The sequence below is a fragment of the Rhinolophus ferrumequinum genome, chromosome 10, assembly GCF_004115265.2.
Source record: "Rhinolophus ferrumequinum isolate MPI-CBG mRhiFer1 chromosome 10, mRhiFer1_v1.p, whole genome shotgun sequence".
In the NCBI taxonomy this organism is placed as follows: Eukaryota; Metazoa; Chordata; class Mammalia; order Chiroptera; family Rhinolophidae; genus Rhinolophus; species Rhinolophus ferrumequinum.
In genome coordinates, this window is record NC_046293.1 from 74,146,907 (window position 1) to 74,164,042 (window position 17,136).

General features: G+C 32.4%; 1 protein-coding gene across 1 annotated transcript in view; it reads left to right on the forward strand.

Annotated features, from left to right (window-relative positions):
* The window catches only part of PTPRQ (protein tyrosine phosphatase receptor type Q), a 196,965-nt gene that overhangs the window by 161,393 nt on the left and 18,436 nt on the right, over positions 1-17,136 (forward strand). The window contains exons 36-39 of the mRNA XM_033118569.1: positions 1,901-1,945; positions 8,768-8,794; positions 9,440-9,521; positions 12,705-12,795. Of these exons, the coding sequence (XP_032974460.1) occupies positions 1,901-1,945; positions 8,768-8,794; positions 9,440-9,521; positions 12,705-12,795 (245 nt within the window). The remainder of the gene's footprint in view (positions 1-1,900; positions 1,946-8,767; positions 8,795-9,439; positions 9,522-12,704; positions 12,796-17,136) is intronic.

Sequence of the window (17,136 nt, forward strand, 5' to 3'; positions counted from 1 at the left end):
ATTTAATTATATTCTACCTTATTTCAGTAAATAGCTGAAGAATTCTCTCACTTTACACTTTTTCTTCCCAAAGTAGAACAAACCTCCAATGAAGATTTAGTACTCCCTAACTCCATGAGAACATTCAGAGACATGCCAAGACAATGCTTTAAATTCTTGTTGCAATGATAATTATATCTTTTCATTATGCACATTTTATATTTAAGTTTAGACAATGCAAGTTATATTTCTAAGGAAGAATATTTAATATTTTTGGCTCACCTATACCACACTTACCAGGTTAGAAAATAACCCATAGTTGTTTTTACACAATAAATGAACAAAACAACATTTTGTTATCACTCCTTCAAAGCACAGCCACTTAACCCATTGAAGTGAGAAAGGATTCTAGGAGAAAATACTGGCAAGATCAGCATACACACACAGGTAAAACACAGACCTTTAAGATTGCTAAGACTAATTGACCCTGTGGATTGTTTTTAACTCATTTTAGTGTAAAACAGACTACCTTCCCCAAAGAGTTATAACCCAATTAAATAAATAAGCCAACAGAATCTTCACAAGTTAAAGATTCTATTTGCTAAAAAAGTTTATTTTCACTCTCTTCTTTTCACACTTAATTAAGTTATAGAAGTTCTGTTTTCTATGGTGACTAAATCAGAAAAAAAAAGTTGAGTATTAGTCAATGTTTCTAATATTCTTACTCGACCATAGTTCAGTTTCTTCTAGGCCTCAATTTTTTTCCAAAAAAAATTTGTACATTATTTTATACGAATTATCTTGCCTGTTTTAGTTGAATGAATGTAATGGTACATTATTTTAAGACTCAGGCCCAATCTAGTATTTATGAATGGAATTAAATTTTTTAACATAAAGATGCAAACAATTGAATTGCTAGTTTAAGTGTACTTTTCTTTCCTCAATAACTTTAGAGGTTTGTATATTGAATTTTTGTTAAACATAGTTACGTCCTCAGGAAGCTTACCATTTAAAAGATCCTATGAATATTCTTTGTAAACTGTAAATCAGAATACATTTGGTTTTATTATTGGCATTTATGGTATTTATAAAATTATCCCAATCTACTTTCATATAGAGTTTGCTGACATATGATTGCTACCTTTTATGAGCAATTACTGTGTGTTAAATTTTGTGTGTAATGATCTCAGGTAACTCAGGTAACTAGTAGGTACTCTGACCCTCATTTTACAAATGAAAAAAAAAAGATGCTTAGAGATTTTAAGTAAGTTTAAGGTCATACATCTAGTAAATAGGAGAGCCATGATGTTAACCCAGGTCTGTTTGATTCTGAGATATGCAGATACACCTATTTGTGTGTGTGTGTGTGTGTGTGTGTGTGTGTGTGTATTTAACTCTGTGGCATACTAGATGAGATCAATGTGAACACTCTTAAATAGGCAAGGACTTGGTATCCTTCAAGAAGCATTTTCTATGCAGAGGATGTTTCTTAAAGGAAGAATTGCTTCTTTTGAATGATATATTCTCTAGTGGTAAGGGGCAAAGGAGTGATGGCATTTGAGCATAGGTTCAAACCTGCAGAAAGTGGAAAATCTTTGGTAGTGCAATTTTTATTGTGGCTTCAATAAGAATACATGTTTGACTGATATATGAAATTCTAAACAGAATAGCATTTTAATTGCCATCAATTCTTTGACAGATTCTTGCCCTTAATTTTACTTCTGTCTTAAATTATTTTACAAGCAATGGCAAAACTATGAGAATGCAGATAAGAAATGTTTGACTAATATGTGAATTCAGGATGAGAAATGTCCTGAAGTATAACAAAGTTTAAAATATAATGCTCATGTTTTTGTAGTAGCAAATCAAAAGAAATGCAGTGTGTTTGTATACTAAATAAATAATGAATCTTTACTTCCAGATACTCTTCATTTTTCTTTAGACGCAAGGAGATTTTTGTCATTCAGTAAGTTACTGTCGTGATGCAGAGCTCTGCTGTGATTATTTTCATCTTGTCAGATGGTGTGCTCTATATTCTTAAATACATATTATTGAGCGTTTCTTGTTTAATGTGCTGTTTTTTCAAAGCCAACAAAAAAACCCTATGCTTTCTGCTTATAATATGTCCTCTATAATATTGCATGTTATTGATACAGTAAAGATAATCTTATCAAAATGCACATTGACTCATAATGTGCATGTCCTGAGCATTTGCTGTGTTCTCATGTTTTGTTAGCTTTTATGATAAGTGTGCACCTCGATTTCTTCACATGTGTCTTGTCCTATTATTACCATGACACAAGAGCTGAATTTGCCGTCTGACAGGTGGAGTCAGGGTTCACACTTCCCACAAGCTCATTTCAACGACCGCAGGTGGTAATCTCTAAGGACCAAAACAATGACATTTCCTGTCCTCCAACTCTGGGGCTTACAAAGTGGCACGTTTCATGGAATCTTTACTTCTGCCCTGACCACTGGATAGCCAACTATGCATGCTTTCAAGCACTCCTCTGATGCTCAGATGTGCCACTTTTATCCTAGTACAAAGCTTACTTGGTACATTCTGAAGATAGCTTAGCAAAATATCAGCACTGGCTTGGACCCCAACAATTGATTGAGTGCCCCAGCGATAATAAGTTTCTTCATGCAAGGGAAATGAATGAAGGCAGAGAATGAAAATGCATTTGATTTCAAAATCCCAAATCTGCTACAGAGGAGTCAGTCTCCATGAGCTCCAATGCTGGGTAGGGCCAAATCTCCCGACGTTCTCATTGGCCATGAAAGTACTCCACATGATTGAAATAGAGGAAAACAGGACAGTTGCTGCTCTAATCACATTTAACATTTTGGAGTCACAGTGAACCTTGTTTTACTTTACATTAACTAATTGCCAAGTTCCCATTGACAGAATTAAACTAGTTTTATGAAAATATGTTTTCTTCAAAGGACCTGATTGATCAGCGTCAAACATTTGTCAAAGATTTTAGCTGTTGAGCTAAAGATTTAAGTAATCGCGTCACACATAAAAGATCCATTTCCAACCAGCACTCAAAGCTGACCTCTCAGCATTCCAGACTCACAAGTGGTCTGGTTGAGCAACTCTGCTGAATGTCTTTCTTCATCATCATTAAACAGAATGCTTTTACTTTTTTTTTTTTTTTTTTTTTTTTGCTTTATGCCATTAGTATCTCTGTGGATTGTGGGGGAAAAAAATGCTTTCATTTTTATAGAACCCTCACTGTCTTTCTCTATCATCAGCTTTTCTCTCCCAGAGTCAGTGAATAGTGTTCTGCTCAGTCAGAGCTCTTTCTTTGACAGAGCGAAACTTAATAGTTTGGGTTAATGAGAACCTTTATAGAACACCTCTACATAAATCATATTTGTGGTCTTCTTCAACCTCTAGTTTTCTGAGGTTGCCTTCTGACCCCTAACAGAGGAAGGTCAGTGCTTACCTGCCTCGCTAGCTAATAGTTCAGGCTGTAAGGACTTCTTTTCAGATCTTGTTATGTCATTTGTCTCCTTTTCATTAAGTCCTCACTGAAAACTTTGCCCGTTTCTTCACACAACTGTCAGCAGTCTCTTCATCCTCTCTATCTACTGCTTTTGCCTTGTTGCCTTCGAGGTACCGTGTTTCCCCGAAAATAAGACTGTGTCTTATATTAAGTTTTGCTCCAAAAGACACATTAGGACTTATGTTCAGGGGATGTCATCCTGAAAAACCTGCTAGGGCTCATTTTCCCAGGAGGTCTTATTTTGGGGAAAACAGGGTAGTAAGCTTATGCCAGTGTTCTTAATTTAGAATACATGGTTGACAAAATAAAGGAACTGTCAGGAATTTGTTTTCAGATTTGCTAATGTGGAGAGGTTTAGTAATAAGAAAAATTCAACTCCTGCCACCCTGGGAATCTTTTCTCATCTCTTTGGTATCAGCAAGAATGTTGCTTTTCCAGATCTACCTGAAAGTCCATTTCCCCTTGCTTGAGTAAAATAAATATTAATCGGGCACCTATCAAGTGACAGGCACTGTTCTAGGCACTGGAAAGACTGTGGTGGAACAGGAAGGGGCATCTCCTCCAAAGAGCTGCCCTTCAAATTAGCTAAGCTCCTTTTAAACCTATTTCTCCTTATAAATACAAGGAGACATACTGAGAAAGTTCTACTTAGCTATCACTTACTAATTGATTGTTTTCTAATTAAATAAAAAAGGTATTGCATTACTCACTTATTCAGATGGTATGTTTACCTTATTCAGTGAAGTTTTAGCATCAGTTATATAGTACCAGCCATCGGTTAGGATAATATTTTTAATTTATACTGAAGACCACAGAAATGTTATTGGTGATTTTATAAAAGCCTGAAGAAGGACCTGAAAGGATGCTATTTTAAAACCTAGAAGAAATAAAAACAATACTAAAGAACAAAAATAAAGACAATTTTGAAAACATTATAGTAAATGCTCTGAATAAGTAATAGACTTTCATTGCAGAAGTAAATGTAACCATCGGAGGAATTAATGACTTGATGAAATATATAAACTAAAAATTCACACTACATTTTATAAAACTTGGAAAGATTAATTAATATGTTTTACCAGAGAAATAGATTCTTCACAAATTTTTATTTGAATATGGAGCACATGTTAATATGTACAAATACGTACTTTTATATCTAGGCAATAGAATTTGAGCTTCTTTTCTGTTTGGCCTAACTTAACTGGTTAAGCAGAGAACACAAAGTTTCTCGATTTGTCCTGTGCCACTGGTAATGCTGGTTTAAGCTAGTCATCTATACGCTCTCATCTACTCTATTTGGACTATATTTTAATTCCTTATAGATTTCAACTAATTGACCTTGAGGGAAAGCTGAGTCTCTGTGATAATATGGTCTTCAATCAACACTGCCAACATAAATAAATGGTTCCTCTCTGGATCTATCAAGAGTAATCTGAGTGGAATTTAAGTTTTTGATAGACTTTTAAAAAATGATCCCAGGCATGAAATAACACCCTTTCAGCAAAAGGGCATAGAATTTAAGACAGCTACGATTCATGTAATAAAAGTGGTTATCCTTTTATATTGGAAAATGGTCAGTTATCTTATTGAAATCAGGACAATTCCCAAATTGGTTTATAGCTAATGAACTGAATCTGATTTAACAATAACTTTCACTAATGTAAGTGAATAAAGCAAGAGTACCATACCAGTTTAAAATGCTGTCCATTTAACAATTTTTTAAAGTTTTAAAAAAAAATGTTAATGGAAGTTTTCTATTTGAGTTTTTCTGAGTGTCTCCACGGAGCACTTAATTAAAAATAGCACTCCTTCTGAAATAACATTGTTGACGTTTATGCACTTTAATTTCTACAAATTTTTATGTGTATCTAACCATACAATTTTTCCTAAAAGAGTTTACCTCATTAGGGATAAATCAATTCATTTTCCTCATATTGTGTCCCACCCACCTTCTTTTCTAATTTCCTATACTAATTGTCCAAATTAATACTTTTTCTTATTTAAAAATAAAACTTTAAAACCTCAAAGAAAAACAAAATTTAGAACATACTTATAGCCAGTACTTAAGAGAAAAATATACCTATACAATGTGAGGCTAAGAATCAAAGCAAGTCTATGGATACAGACAAGAAAAAAAGGATAGCATTTATTTGAAATAGGTAATTTATGCCCACTTTGGCATAAATTTAAGCTATTTAGGTACTTCAAGATTTCAGTTCACACATAATTGTGACATAAGCATAGACAGGGCAGTTACATAAAAATTAGACAATTAGAAGCCTTGTTTCTCACAGTACGTAAATACAAATGTGAAGGACAAATTACATAAAGTGATTCGGTTTGGATAAAGAGAGTGATGCAAAAGAAAATCAAGCCAAAACATGTCCTATTTCTTTTTAATAAACTATTTTTTTTAATTACTTAGTAGGCAAGAGTGATTTTATTGTTCCTATATCTAATTTCCTAACAAAGTATCTAGCACCTGTTAATTTCTAATGTTAGGTAGTATGAAATGGCCTTTGTTTAGACTCATATACTATTTATTGATGCATCTATTGATCAGACTTATCTAAAACTTTGAATTAGGATCTGAGGATTTTCCATTGCTTAATATTTTAATGGAAAATTGATTCTATTCAGATATTCTCTCATAGTAATCAGAGCACTTATATTTAGTTTACTGTGTATCTTAGTCTGAATTCATCCAGTTGTATACCTAATGATGTACTCATTGCCTGCTATGAATAAGGCTGAGAGACTTGTAGTAACTCAGGTGTTAATCCGTAAGTATACATGAACCTTAATGCACGTATCCTTAATGCATGTACTTAAATAGCCATAATACAAGGTGGAAGGCGATTTGTCTTTAGAAATTTGGTTTCACAGAAGGAAGAAATTATTTTCTCTATAGCAGACCAGGGAAGGGTCCATGGAGGAGTTAACATTTGAATCAGCTATGAAAGAATCAGTAGAATCTGGTTGCGAAAAAACACCTGAAATTGTACAAACTGAGAGGGAGAGATGCCAAGAGAATATCTTGAGTGCAGTGTCTAAAAGGGAGTTGTAAGGAATAATGTCAGTAATGTGAGCATGACTTGAAATGCTTTCACATGATTATATGAAAACTGAGTTATTATAGTCATTACAGTTATTTATTTAGGATCTTGAATTGAGATCTAGAAAGTAAGACTTGGATTTGAAGCCTAGATATTTGTGACCACTCTTTATGCAGGAATCTTCATTAGGTGGAATAAAATAGGAAATCCTGCTGCTTAATGTAGCGCAATCTAGTCTACCCATTTTTGAGTAAATTTAAGATAGTAACAAAAAAAGTCCTTTATATAATTTCAATTGTAGAATAAATGGATAGGTGGAGCTTGAATTATACAGAACAAACTAGAAAAAGTAACTATAGTCCTAATGATAGTAACTAACATTTATGGATTGCTTATGAAAGCCAGGGAATTTTCTAAGCATTTTACATATATGTACTTGATTTACCTATTTTTACCCTATTTTCCAAATTAGGAAACTGAGGCACAGAAAGATCAAGTAACTTGTACAGTCTCAGGAAACCCTGGATCCTCTGGGCAAAGAGAGAATCTTTTCAGTTGGACTCTCCTTAAATAAGGGGACCATGAGCCACGAGCCTGCCATTAAATCAGATGTAGTGTGCTGAATTTCACCAATCGCAAACTGAAAAATGTCCCTTGTTACTGTAAATGTGATCTCCACACAATTCAAGAATTTCCATTTCCATTTGGTAGCAGGGAATTGATTTGCTAATTCAAATATTTCATTTATTTCTATCTTAAAATCAGTTAATTAGGATTTACCTAACCTAACCCCTCTTCTATTCCTATTTCTGAGAAACATCGTGGCATAGGAGCATTAGGGCATTGGGCATCTCAGGGGGCTTGGATAATATGTCTAGTCCAATGTCTTTTTTCTTGCTGGTCTTTGCTGAGAGGAATTATTTCCAACAGGGATGGATAATTCCTCAGTCTCCACTGTTACCATGTCAGAAGTATGTCCAGGGCCTCCAGTTCAGACACTGTGTCTTCCTGTCCCCAAAACAAGGATTCTTCTGACTCAGTAGCCCATTCAGCCATCTCCATATCCTTCTTGTTAGAGTTGGGATTTCTCTGTTGCCTTCTTAGAATCACTGTAAGGTATTGTGGGAAGCCTACAAGCTCATCTACCAAGACTTTGCTCAAACACTGCTATTTTATCACTGTGATGCCATGTTTGATACTGGGGTGCTCTACCAGGTTACACCCTGAGAAGCTGGGCGATACCTCCTGCTGCTTGGGGACACCTACACCATTCAGAATTCTGTCATTCTTCTTGATTATACTTGCTCCAGCACCTCCATATTTTTCACCAATCCCTATATTGTAATGTGATATACTTATTTTTAACTCGTTTTCTTCATTGAACACACCCCTTTGTGACCATTTTCATAATATTCAGCATGCCACATTTTTCAGTGTAATTATTTTCTTTCATTTATTCTTTACTTCAAAAAACACATCCTCTTATAAATATTCTTCACTAAGGAATACAGTAAAATCATTCCCAATAATATTTAAAATTTAAAACTTTTTGTTGTGTTTATTTTATTTCATTATACTTTGTGTCTTTTGTGTTTTTGCAGTGCTAATTTGTTGTGCATGACAAATGTGTTACTAAAGATGTGCCCATCTCTGAATTTGTGTGTTGCATAGTCTATTTAGCTGTTAAAATTATTTCAATTTTTTTCAGAATATAAATAACTTGACCAATGAACTGTCACAAAAGATATGTCTAAAGTAACTGAAATTATTGTGATTTTGTTGTGGTTATATATTCATCAATACTCACTCATGAAACAAGACTTAAGCAAGATGATGTCATTTCTCCAAGATCTATTCTTCCTAGTTCAGCACTTTCTATGGACAAAGAAAATGTTTATTAAAAATTCCATTGACTTTCTTCGACCACTATATACATGCAATATATTAAAATACAGGGGCGTTTAATGTAATGCCCAATGCCTAACAATATAAAAGTACCTTCTTAGCTTGAAAGAGGAGCTAAATTATTATTTATTTTTAGGTCCAAATAATATATAATATTTAACAATGACTTAGAATTTAAAATAATGATCACGTGTCAGTTAAAGGCAAAGTACATTATACATTACTGATTTACAGTTTTCTGATTTTAATCTAGAACTCTTTCAGAAAGAGCTATACCCTCAACTCATAATACAATTAACACAATCTCTGTTGCAGGTTACTTAGTTATAGAAAATCCATCAAGTAAGTTTGTCAAATATCTTTTCTTCTTTTTGAATATCAACTTTAGACTCACTGATTTGATGAATCTTAATGTGTGGTTCCTTTTTTGTATGTTTGTTAGAAAAACCTCCAAGCTGGATATAAATCATAAAAGCATGACTAATTGCATGGTAACTGGAGAAATGCTTTCTCTCTCTCTGGGGTGAAGCCTGCATGTCTGTATTTTAGCTTGGGAAGTAATACGGGGATATTTAAACTCCTTGGGGTTTAAAAACCATGTCATTATGAGAATGAGGTCACTGCAATATTTTATATCTTCTAAAACCTTGTAATGTATAAAATGTTTTCTGTATGACAAAGAGGTATTATGTGCTTTAGGATTCAATGGTAACCTTACATTTACTTGAAAAACTTTCTTCATTAAAATGTTAAATCGTTCATTTAAAGTCACTTATAAATTGAAGGAATTTTGTACCATGAATATAAAGAAAGTGAACTTAAAGGAGAAAAGTTAATTTTGTAAGTATTACAGAGTGACTTTACAGGGCGGGGTGGTTTATGGGTTTTGAAATGTCCGTTGTTCTGTAACTTGTTAACCAGCGCCCATGCTAAAGTGAAAGAATTCAATCTAATGTGACTCCATTTTATATCTTTCTTTGCTTGGAGGCCGATAAGCAAGAAATCCTTCCTGCAACATGTTGAAGAGCTTTGCACAAACAACAACCTAAAGTTTCAAGAAGAATTTTCGGTATGTTACTAGCAGTTGTCACAACATTGTCAGACCTCCAGTCGTGTCATATGTCACATTTCATGTCCATTTTAAGCATGCAAGGCCATAAAGGACTCTGGCCTTGATAATCAATACCCAATTACCAGGTTGATTGTTTGGATAGTAATATTACACTGGGCGGCCTCTGGTGTAACCTGAACAGAATTACTCACCTACTGTGTCAGGAAAAGGTGCACTTCTTCAGACCTTCTTGGTAATAGCATCCTGGCCTCATTTATTCTCTGCTCTCATCCAGATGTGGATGCAAATCTATCATGCTGTATTAATTAGTTTTTGTTTGTATACAAGGCTTGAGTTATACTATAAATGTAGTTTTATATGTAAGTAATTATTTTATATGTAGACACTAAGTATTAATAACTGCAATTTATATTCACCTGCTTAGTTTATGCTAGTGGTATAGATGATCTTGGGAGAAGAACTTGATGTTTCCAGAAACTATAAAAATAATGTTATTTCTAGAACTGTCCAAAATTTTTTTTTAAAAAAGATAAGTAATGTCCGTGTTTTATAAGGCCTGTTTTTAAGTTACTATGGGATAAACGCTATTTCATGTTATGGAAATATGTAAAGTTAAGAACTTAACACCTAAAAACTATTTAAAAGTTAAGAATAACTTGTTGCTTTCCACATTTTACATATCTATAGAATTGAAATTATTTTAAAACAGAAGGTAGATATCAGAACTGCAAGTTATTTTAAGACCTGTAAGCATCTTTCCTAACTTAGATAATTATTTTGTATTATGAAAATAAAACAGTTTCTAAATGTCACCAAAACTTTATTTCTATTTTTTCATGAAATTCTCAATGTGTGAACTTATGACCAAAGAATCAAACAATTGGCTTGAATAATTCAAGATTATAATATTTCAGTCTCTCAGGGAATAATAACAAAAATGTGAGAAGATTAATGGTGTTTCCTACAGCTTTTTGGTTATGCTTCTTAAGAAATATTGGTCTGGACTTAAAATCAGTGGTACCATAAAACTCTTCTTAGCATTTACACAGCGAGAAGTCTCAATTCTTTAGGAGCAAAAGTATAATTTCACTAGACTAGGAGCAAATATAATTACATTATGCATGACTGAGTAGATGAAAGCTTTTATTAGCAATAACATTTCCTCATGTATTACATTGAGAAAGCTTCTAGTTAGCTTTTCAGAGATCATGGTTTTAAACATTTGGGTGTTTGTTATATAAATATATAAGTTTTGTATATATATTATATAAATGTATCTATATATGTAAGGGACTTTTTTTTTACAGAAAATGTTTTTTATTCTAATGCTGTATTGTTTCTTAAAGGAAAATTATGTTTTAATAAACAAATGCATATTTGATGCATATATTTAATAAACTTTATAACTCAAATTATATTCATTTATTATACTTTAAATATTTATAAGCTCCTACTATGGGATAGGCTTTTGACACATTGATATATATCAATTCAACATTTAATAGCTAAGTGACTTTGGCAAATCTCTTAAATTCTTTGTGCCTCAATGTCCTCATTTCAAAAAACTTAATATCTACCTCATTGAGTTGTGAATGCTAAAATGATTGAAGGTATGTAATACTAAGAATAATGGCTTGCACAAGTGGTTAGCTATTATTATGACAATTCCTACCAGAAAGAAGCTCATATTATAAGAACTGCAGCTGTTCATAGAACAGTTACAAATGCACTATATCATGATAGAGATCTTCATCAAGAAGTGACGATCAACTCTGTTTTGGATAACCAGCAAAAAAGACTTCACAAAAAGGTGACCTCCAAGATGAACTTTAGGAAGAGCAGAAGTCCAATGAGTAGATAAAAGGGAAAACATATTCCAGAGAAAGGGAATGAATGCAAAAACATAAGGATGCAAAACAGTCCAACATATCAGTGATCCCACTGAAAAAACGAAAGGATAAGAGAAAGAGCTAACAATAGGGAGAGAATGGTTGAGGCCCTCTGTGCCCTGATAAGAATAAGGCCACCAACTGTAAAGTTACTATACAAACAATCAACCTGGTAATTGGGTATTAGTTATCAAGGCCAGAGGCATTTAAATCTATAACTAGAAACTTCTATGTGAAATAATTACAGAAAAGAAGTACCACTTTTCAGGTGATTTCCAATTCATCTTTCTTCTTCCCTCCCCACCATAGTTCTTTGTCTCTTATAAATTGCTGTAGTACTTTCCCAAAACATTGACATAAGGAAGCTGTGCTAGGATTCCTCACTTGGTTAATTTTCTTTCCCCTAAGGATTTTAGTACTAACACACCAGAATTCAGATGCTTACACTGACCCTCTCCTCTAACAGATACCCACTTGCAAAAGGCAGTCCAGATTTTTTTTTTTTTTTTTTTTTGGAGGCAAAAATAAGGCGGAAGGGAGAATTATCCAATTAAAAGAAATAATTTACAATGATGTTGAATAAATTGTAAAAACACATGTTTTTAACACTTTTTAAGGAATTTGGCAAGTTGAGAGTTTTTCTAAAATTTCTAAAATTTCGTAAATGTAAATCTCAGCTCAACAAAATAATGAACCTATTGTCTTGCACAAACTTTCTTAATGATGAGTAGACAGTATAAAATGTCAACAGTAGATCTCCTTGACCCATCATCTGTGTCTGATAATTCTTAATCGCACCTTTGCATTCCACTATTGATTTAACAATGCCTACCGAGAACAGGATTGACCTTTGGCATCTTCTCAAACTGACCAGTGTTGTACCAATTAATAGGCATGAAATCACACTGCCTGGGGAGTAAAAACAAAAAATAAATCACTAAACTCCCTTCCGCTACTAAGCAGACATTAAATTATTAAATAGTATTAAGTGTGTACCTGACAAAACCATTAGTGAAGTATGGAAAAGTGTTACTAACATTGTTGCTACATCTTAGAGCTTCCCAAAGTACAAAGAAATTATCCCAGAGAGCAATAGCCCAAATGACCAATTTTACTCAGGATATTTTCAGTGAAAGTTTACATAAGTTCATTTGACCTCGTTTCTGCAGTTGTGAGAGGTGTTTTCAATTTAAAAATAAAAAGGTATAGAAAAAAGAATTTTCTTTTACTAAGTGAACTTTTTGTTTATCTCTGAAATAAATGTAAACTTTGCAATGACTTCATTTCACAGGAATTACCAAAATTTCTTCAGGATCTTTCTTCAACTGATGCCGATCTGCCTTGGAACAGAGCAAAAAACCGCTTTCCAAACATAAAACCATGTATGTGCACGTATTGTCTCTGCTTTTAGCTGTGAAATGTTTTAACATGAACACAAAATGCATCTTAGCATTTTTTATTTCTTAAATATATTTTATTGCACATTAATTGAATTATAATAATGCATTTTCTTAGCAACAACTTTGAAATTGTATCTCTTTTGCTTTGTTAATATTTATTAAAGTTAATGTACATGGTTTTCAGCTTGTTCACACAAGGTTCACTTATGCAGGTGCAAGAAACTGTAGACCTAATAGTTTCTTAGCTTTGTAATTTAACCCAAGTAACAAAACTCTCTAACATCTTCCTACAGACCTAGTTTTCAAATGAAAAGAGAAAGTTCACATGTAACTTTGTGCATTAGTTTCCTTTAAGAGCATGGCAGTGTTTTCTTATGGAATATAAAAAAATCATTGCAAAATATTCATTGAGGATCAGAGTATATATACGCTTACCAGAATTGTTTTTACAAAGGAGGCAGGGTTGTGCCTTACTATAATAAACATGGCTTTGTTTTTCAATCAATAAGAAAAGAAACCATATTATTGCTTTAAGAATTAGCAGCTATGTGAAAGAAGAAAACATACAATTCTTTTGTTAATAATAATAGATATTTGATATATTTTTTGAACAGATGTTTCTGCTATCTATATTCTGATTTAGTACACTTTACATTATAAAATAAAAAGTGATATTGTGACATTTTGAAATATTGTCAATATTGTTTCAAAATCTAAAGTTTTAAAATATTCTTAATTTTAGAGTTAACATATATAATTTTTTCTATGTGTTATGCTTGTTTGAAACTATATTAGGAAAAATTCCATACTTAAACACTGAACTCTTCTGTCTAGAAAGACATGGACTTAGAGAAGGATGATGTCATAGAATGTAAAATCATAAAGTATATGGATAGGAAGAAATGGACGAAATTCTGATATTCTAGAACTAGAGGATAACTGAACCATCAAATAAACAAATTTAAGGAAAGATGATATAGGATGTAATAATCTAATGGAATTTGCTAATTCCCAAGAATTAGAATAAGATGAAAACACAAATAGCTTTAATCCTAAAATCCTTTCTGGAACAAAACAAATCATAAGTAAATGACTTTAAGATAAGTTGACAAATAAGACATTATTATAGGAAATAAGAAATATTAGCATTACATCTCTAAATTTCTATGGCATAACTTTCTCAACAAGGCCTTTTGTTTCCCTTTCAGAGAGTTAACCTGGATGGGATGCATCATAAGTTTAAGAGATATGGAAATTTTCATGTTTTTATATTCATCTGTACCTAAATTTCTTCCACACTGTCTGCTTAATGTTTACTCAGTGATATTCTATGAAAACAAATACTATAATCTGATTGAAAGACAGTTACTGCATAATATTTAATATTCATTTACAATTACATAGTTGACTGAATTAATTTATGATATATCAGTATATATAAAATAAGCAAATCAAATATATCTAACTACTTGCCAGGGACCAACTAGTATCTAATTTAAAATATGTAAAAATTTGAGGTGTTAGAAAGGTATTTTTTAAATGTGACATTTCAGTCTTTAATTACAAAGATCTCACTGCATTATCTGGATTCACATCATGGCTATACAAAAAGTGAGACAATACTAGCTTATTACCTATAGGATAAAAAAATAATAATAAGGGTTGTTGATAGGACTAAATAAAGAACCTAAAAACAACAAGAAGAACTTAAGAGTATGCTTACCCCAACTCTTCATTTCTAAAGCTAAGACAATAAATAATTGTTAACAATGGACTTGTATTGTAAACCAAGGATGTTCTGGAATATTTAATAAGTTTTGCATGCATTTTTTCACCTTTGCTAGAGTTAAATGGATAATATCCAATTGTTTTCAGCTTTCTTCTTACTTTTGGAACAGAATACTTATGGTAATTTTTCAAACAGTGTATTATATCTACATCCAATATTCTTTAATGGATTTGTAGGGGAAAGCTTGTATTTAAGTGTCCTCCTAAAGACTTGGAGGTCCTATAAGAAATAATTTTGTTAGGTAGAATTTTAGACTTTTCAAGAATTTTATTAGAATAATTCATTATTTCAATAATACATACTGCCTCCTGTATAATAAAAAAGCTAAGAACACATGTTCTAATTGAACCTCCTTGGTTGGAATCCTGTTTATCCACTAACTATCTTAGTGACTAGACATATTATTCAGTGGTCAATCTCTTAAGGTTATTGTGCAGATCAGATGAAATAATCATGTAAATCACTTTTCCTGGAACAAAAAAAACAGTAAATATTAGTTCTTATGATTATTAGTAATCAATAAATTGCTTATTTTTTAAAATTGCTAACTTTCTGAGTGAATAAGATTTAGTAATAGGCCTTTAGGGTCTATAGTCAGGAGGTAACAAGCCCATTTCCCAAGTCTGGGTTAAAAGGCAAACTGTAAACTCATAGCTACCTCTATGGGCCAGTACATACCACACACACACACACACACACACACACACACACACACACACACAAGCAAATCAGATGTTTAAACTAAATATATTCTCCCATTGTGCTTGCAGAGAAGCCATAATGCTGAAGAAATGTCTTTTTGTTTTCCTCCTGTAGAGAATGAATTCATTTTAATAGAGTCTGAATTTTAGCTTGAGCCAGCTAAGTGAATTGCATTGTTTCCCCTGAGTAATGTAGGAAGTAGGATTTCAAATATCACAGTGCGTTTTGGAAGCTATTAGCTTACAGGTCTTTAAGATACCAGAATTAGCAGCAAATGCTTGCAGAAGAGATTTTGCAAATCTCTGCTTGACAGGACGCTATGACCTTCAGAAGTGTTCCAACACCATGAAGAAAAATTTAACTTGTTGTTGACTCCGATAGTTATGAGCAGGCTTATCAAGTGAATAGAAACCTGATGGCTTCTCTTCCTAAGTTATAGGACTAGCCACAATTTTATTAAAATAGTTAGATCATACCAAATGCAAAAATCTTTGGGGCATAATCATTTGTGTACATTTGCTTAAACATTCCCCATCTCTAAATTTAAGCGCGTTGGGCAGGTCGTTATAATTATTGGCAACACAACTAAATCGTTTTAATATTAATATATAACGTGTGCTTAAGTTTTAAGAATATGAGAACATGTATTGAGTGCTTACATTTCATTTCAGTTTTCCTCAAGAGGATTCTACAAAATAAATATTATAGTTACATATTATAGCTGAGATAACAAAGGAGCAGAGGAGTTAAGCAATTCACCCAAGGCCCTACGTATGGCTGACAGATCATCTGGATTTCAAACCCAAACCCATTTGCCCATTTTTCTTCTACTATCGAGCGCCTTTCCACTGAGGTTAACAAAAAGAAACCCTTCAAAATAATTAAGTAGTAATAGATATTTTATTTTTATAATTCCTATGTCTAGTTAAAATTAGCACTGGTCACTGCAATATAATACCAACTTAGTAAAAACCCTCAGGGAAAAAAAAATTAACACGTTGAAGAAAAGTGCTAGATAGGGGGTATCTAATTTTATACCAGATCTTAACATATACTGAAGAATAGTAATAAAAAGTTTGGTATTAAAGAAAGAATAGGCAGAGAAATTAATGGAAAAACATAAATAGCTCAGAAATAAACCTAAATACATAGAAAAATCTAGTGTATGATAGAAGTGGTTGTTTGAATAAGGAGGAAAAAGTGGATGGAATGTTAAAAAATCAGTTTGTTGTTTCAAATGGCATCAAACAAACAATACAAGATAGATTTTACCTTACCCTATAAGAAAAATAAATAAATTCCAATGGATCAAAGATTGAAATGCGTAAAGCAAAAGCAGAAAATCAGATTAAAGTTCCAGAAAATATGAATGAATTTGTGAAATTAAGAATATTGGTGACAAACACCTTTGCTGAATGATACAAGAATGCATAATGAAACCATAATGAAAAACAATGAGAAATTTGATTACAAAAGAAAAATAAATTTTATGTATGAAAAAGTAGCTAGCTAGATTGACAGACTCAAAGACAAACAACAAACTAAGGAGACAATTTTAACACATATGGCAAAAGGCTACATATAACCTTTGTTTTTAGTATAAAGTATTTTTTAAGTAGAAAAATGGTATAATATGAAAAGGCAGTTAATAGAAAAGGTATTTATAATGGCCAATAAATAAGCAAAGAAGCTCAATTTTACTTATATTTATGGAAATCAAAATAAGTACTATGAAATATCAATTTTCATCTATCGAAAGATCATAAATTAAAATGTTTAATAGTATTTTGTGGTAGTGAAAGTAAGAGGAAACAATTGTTCAAACATTTTTT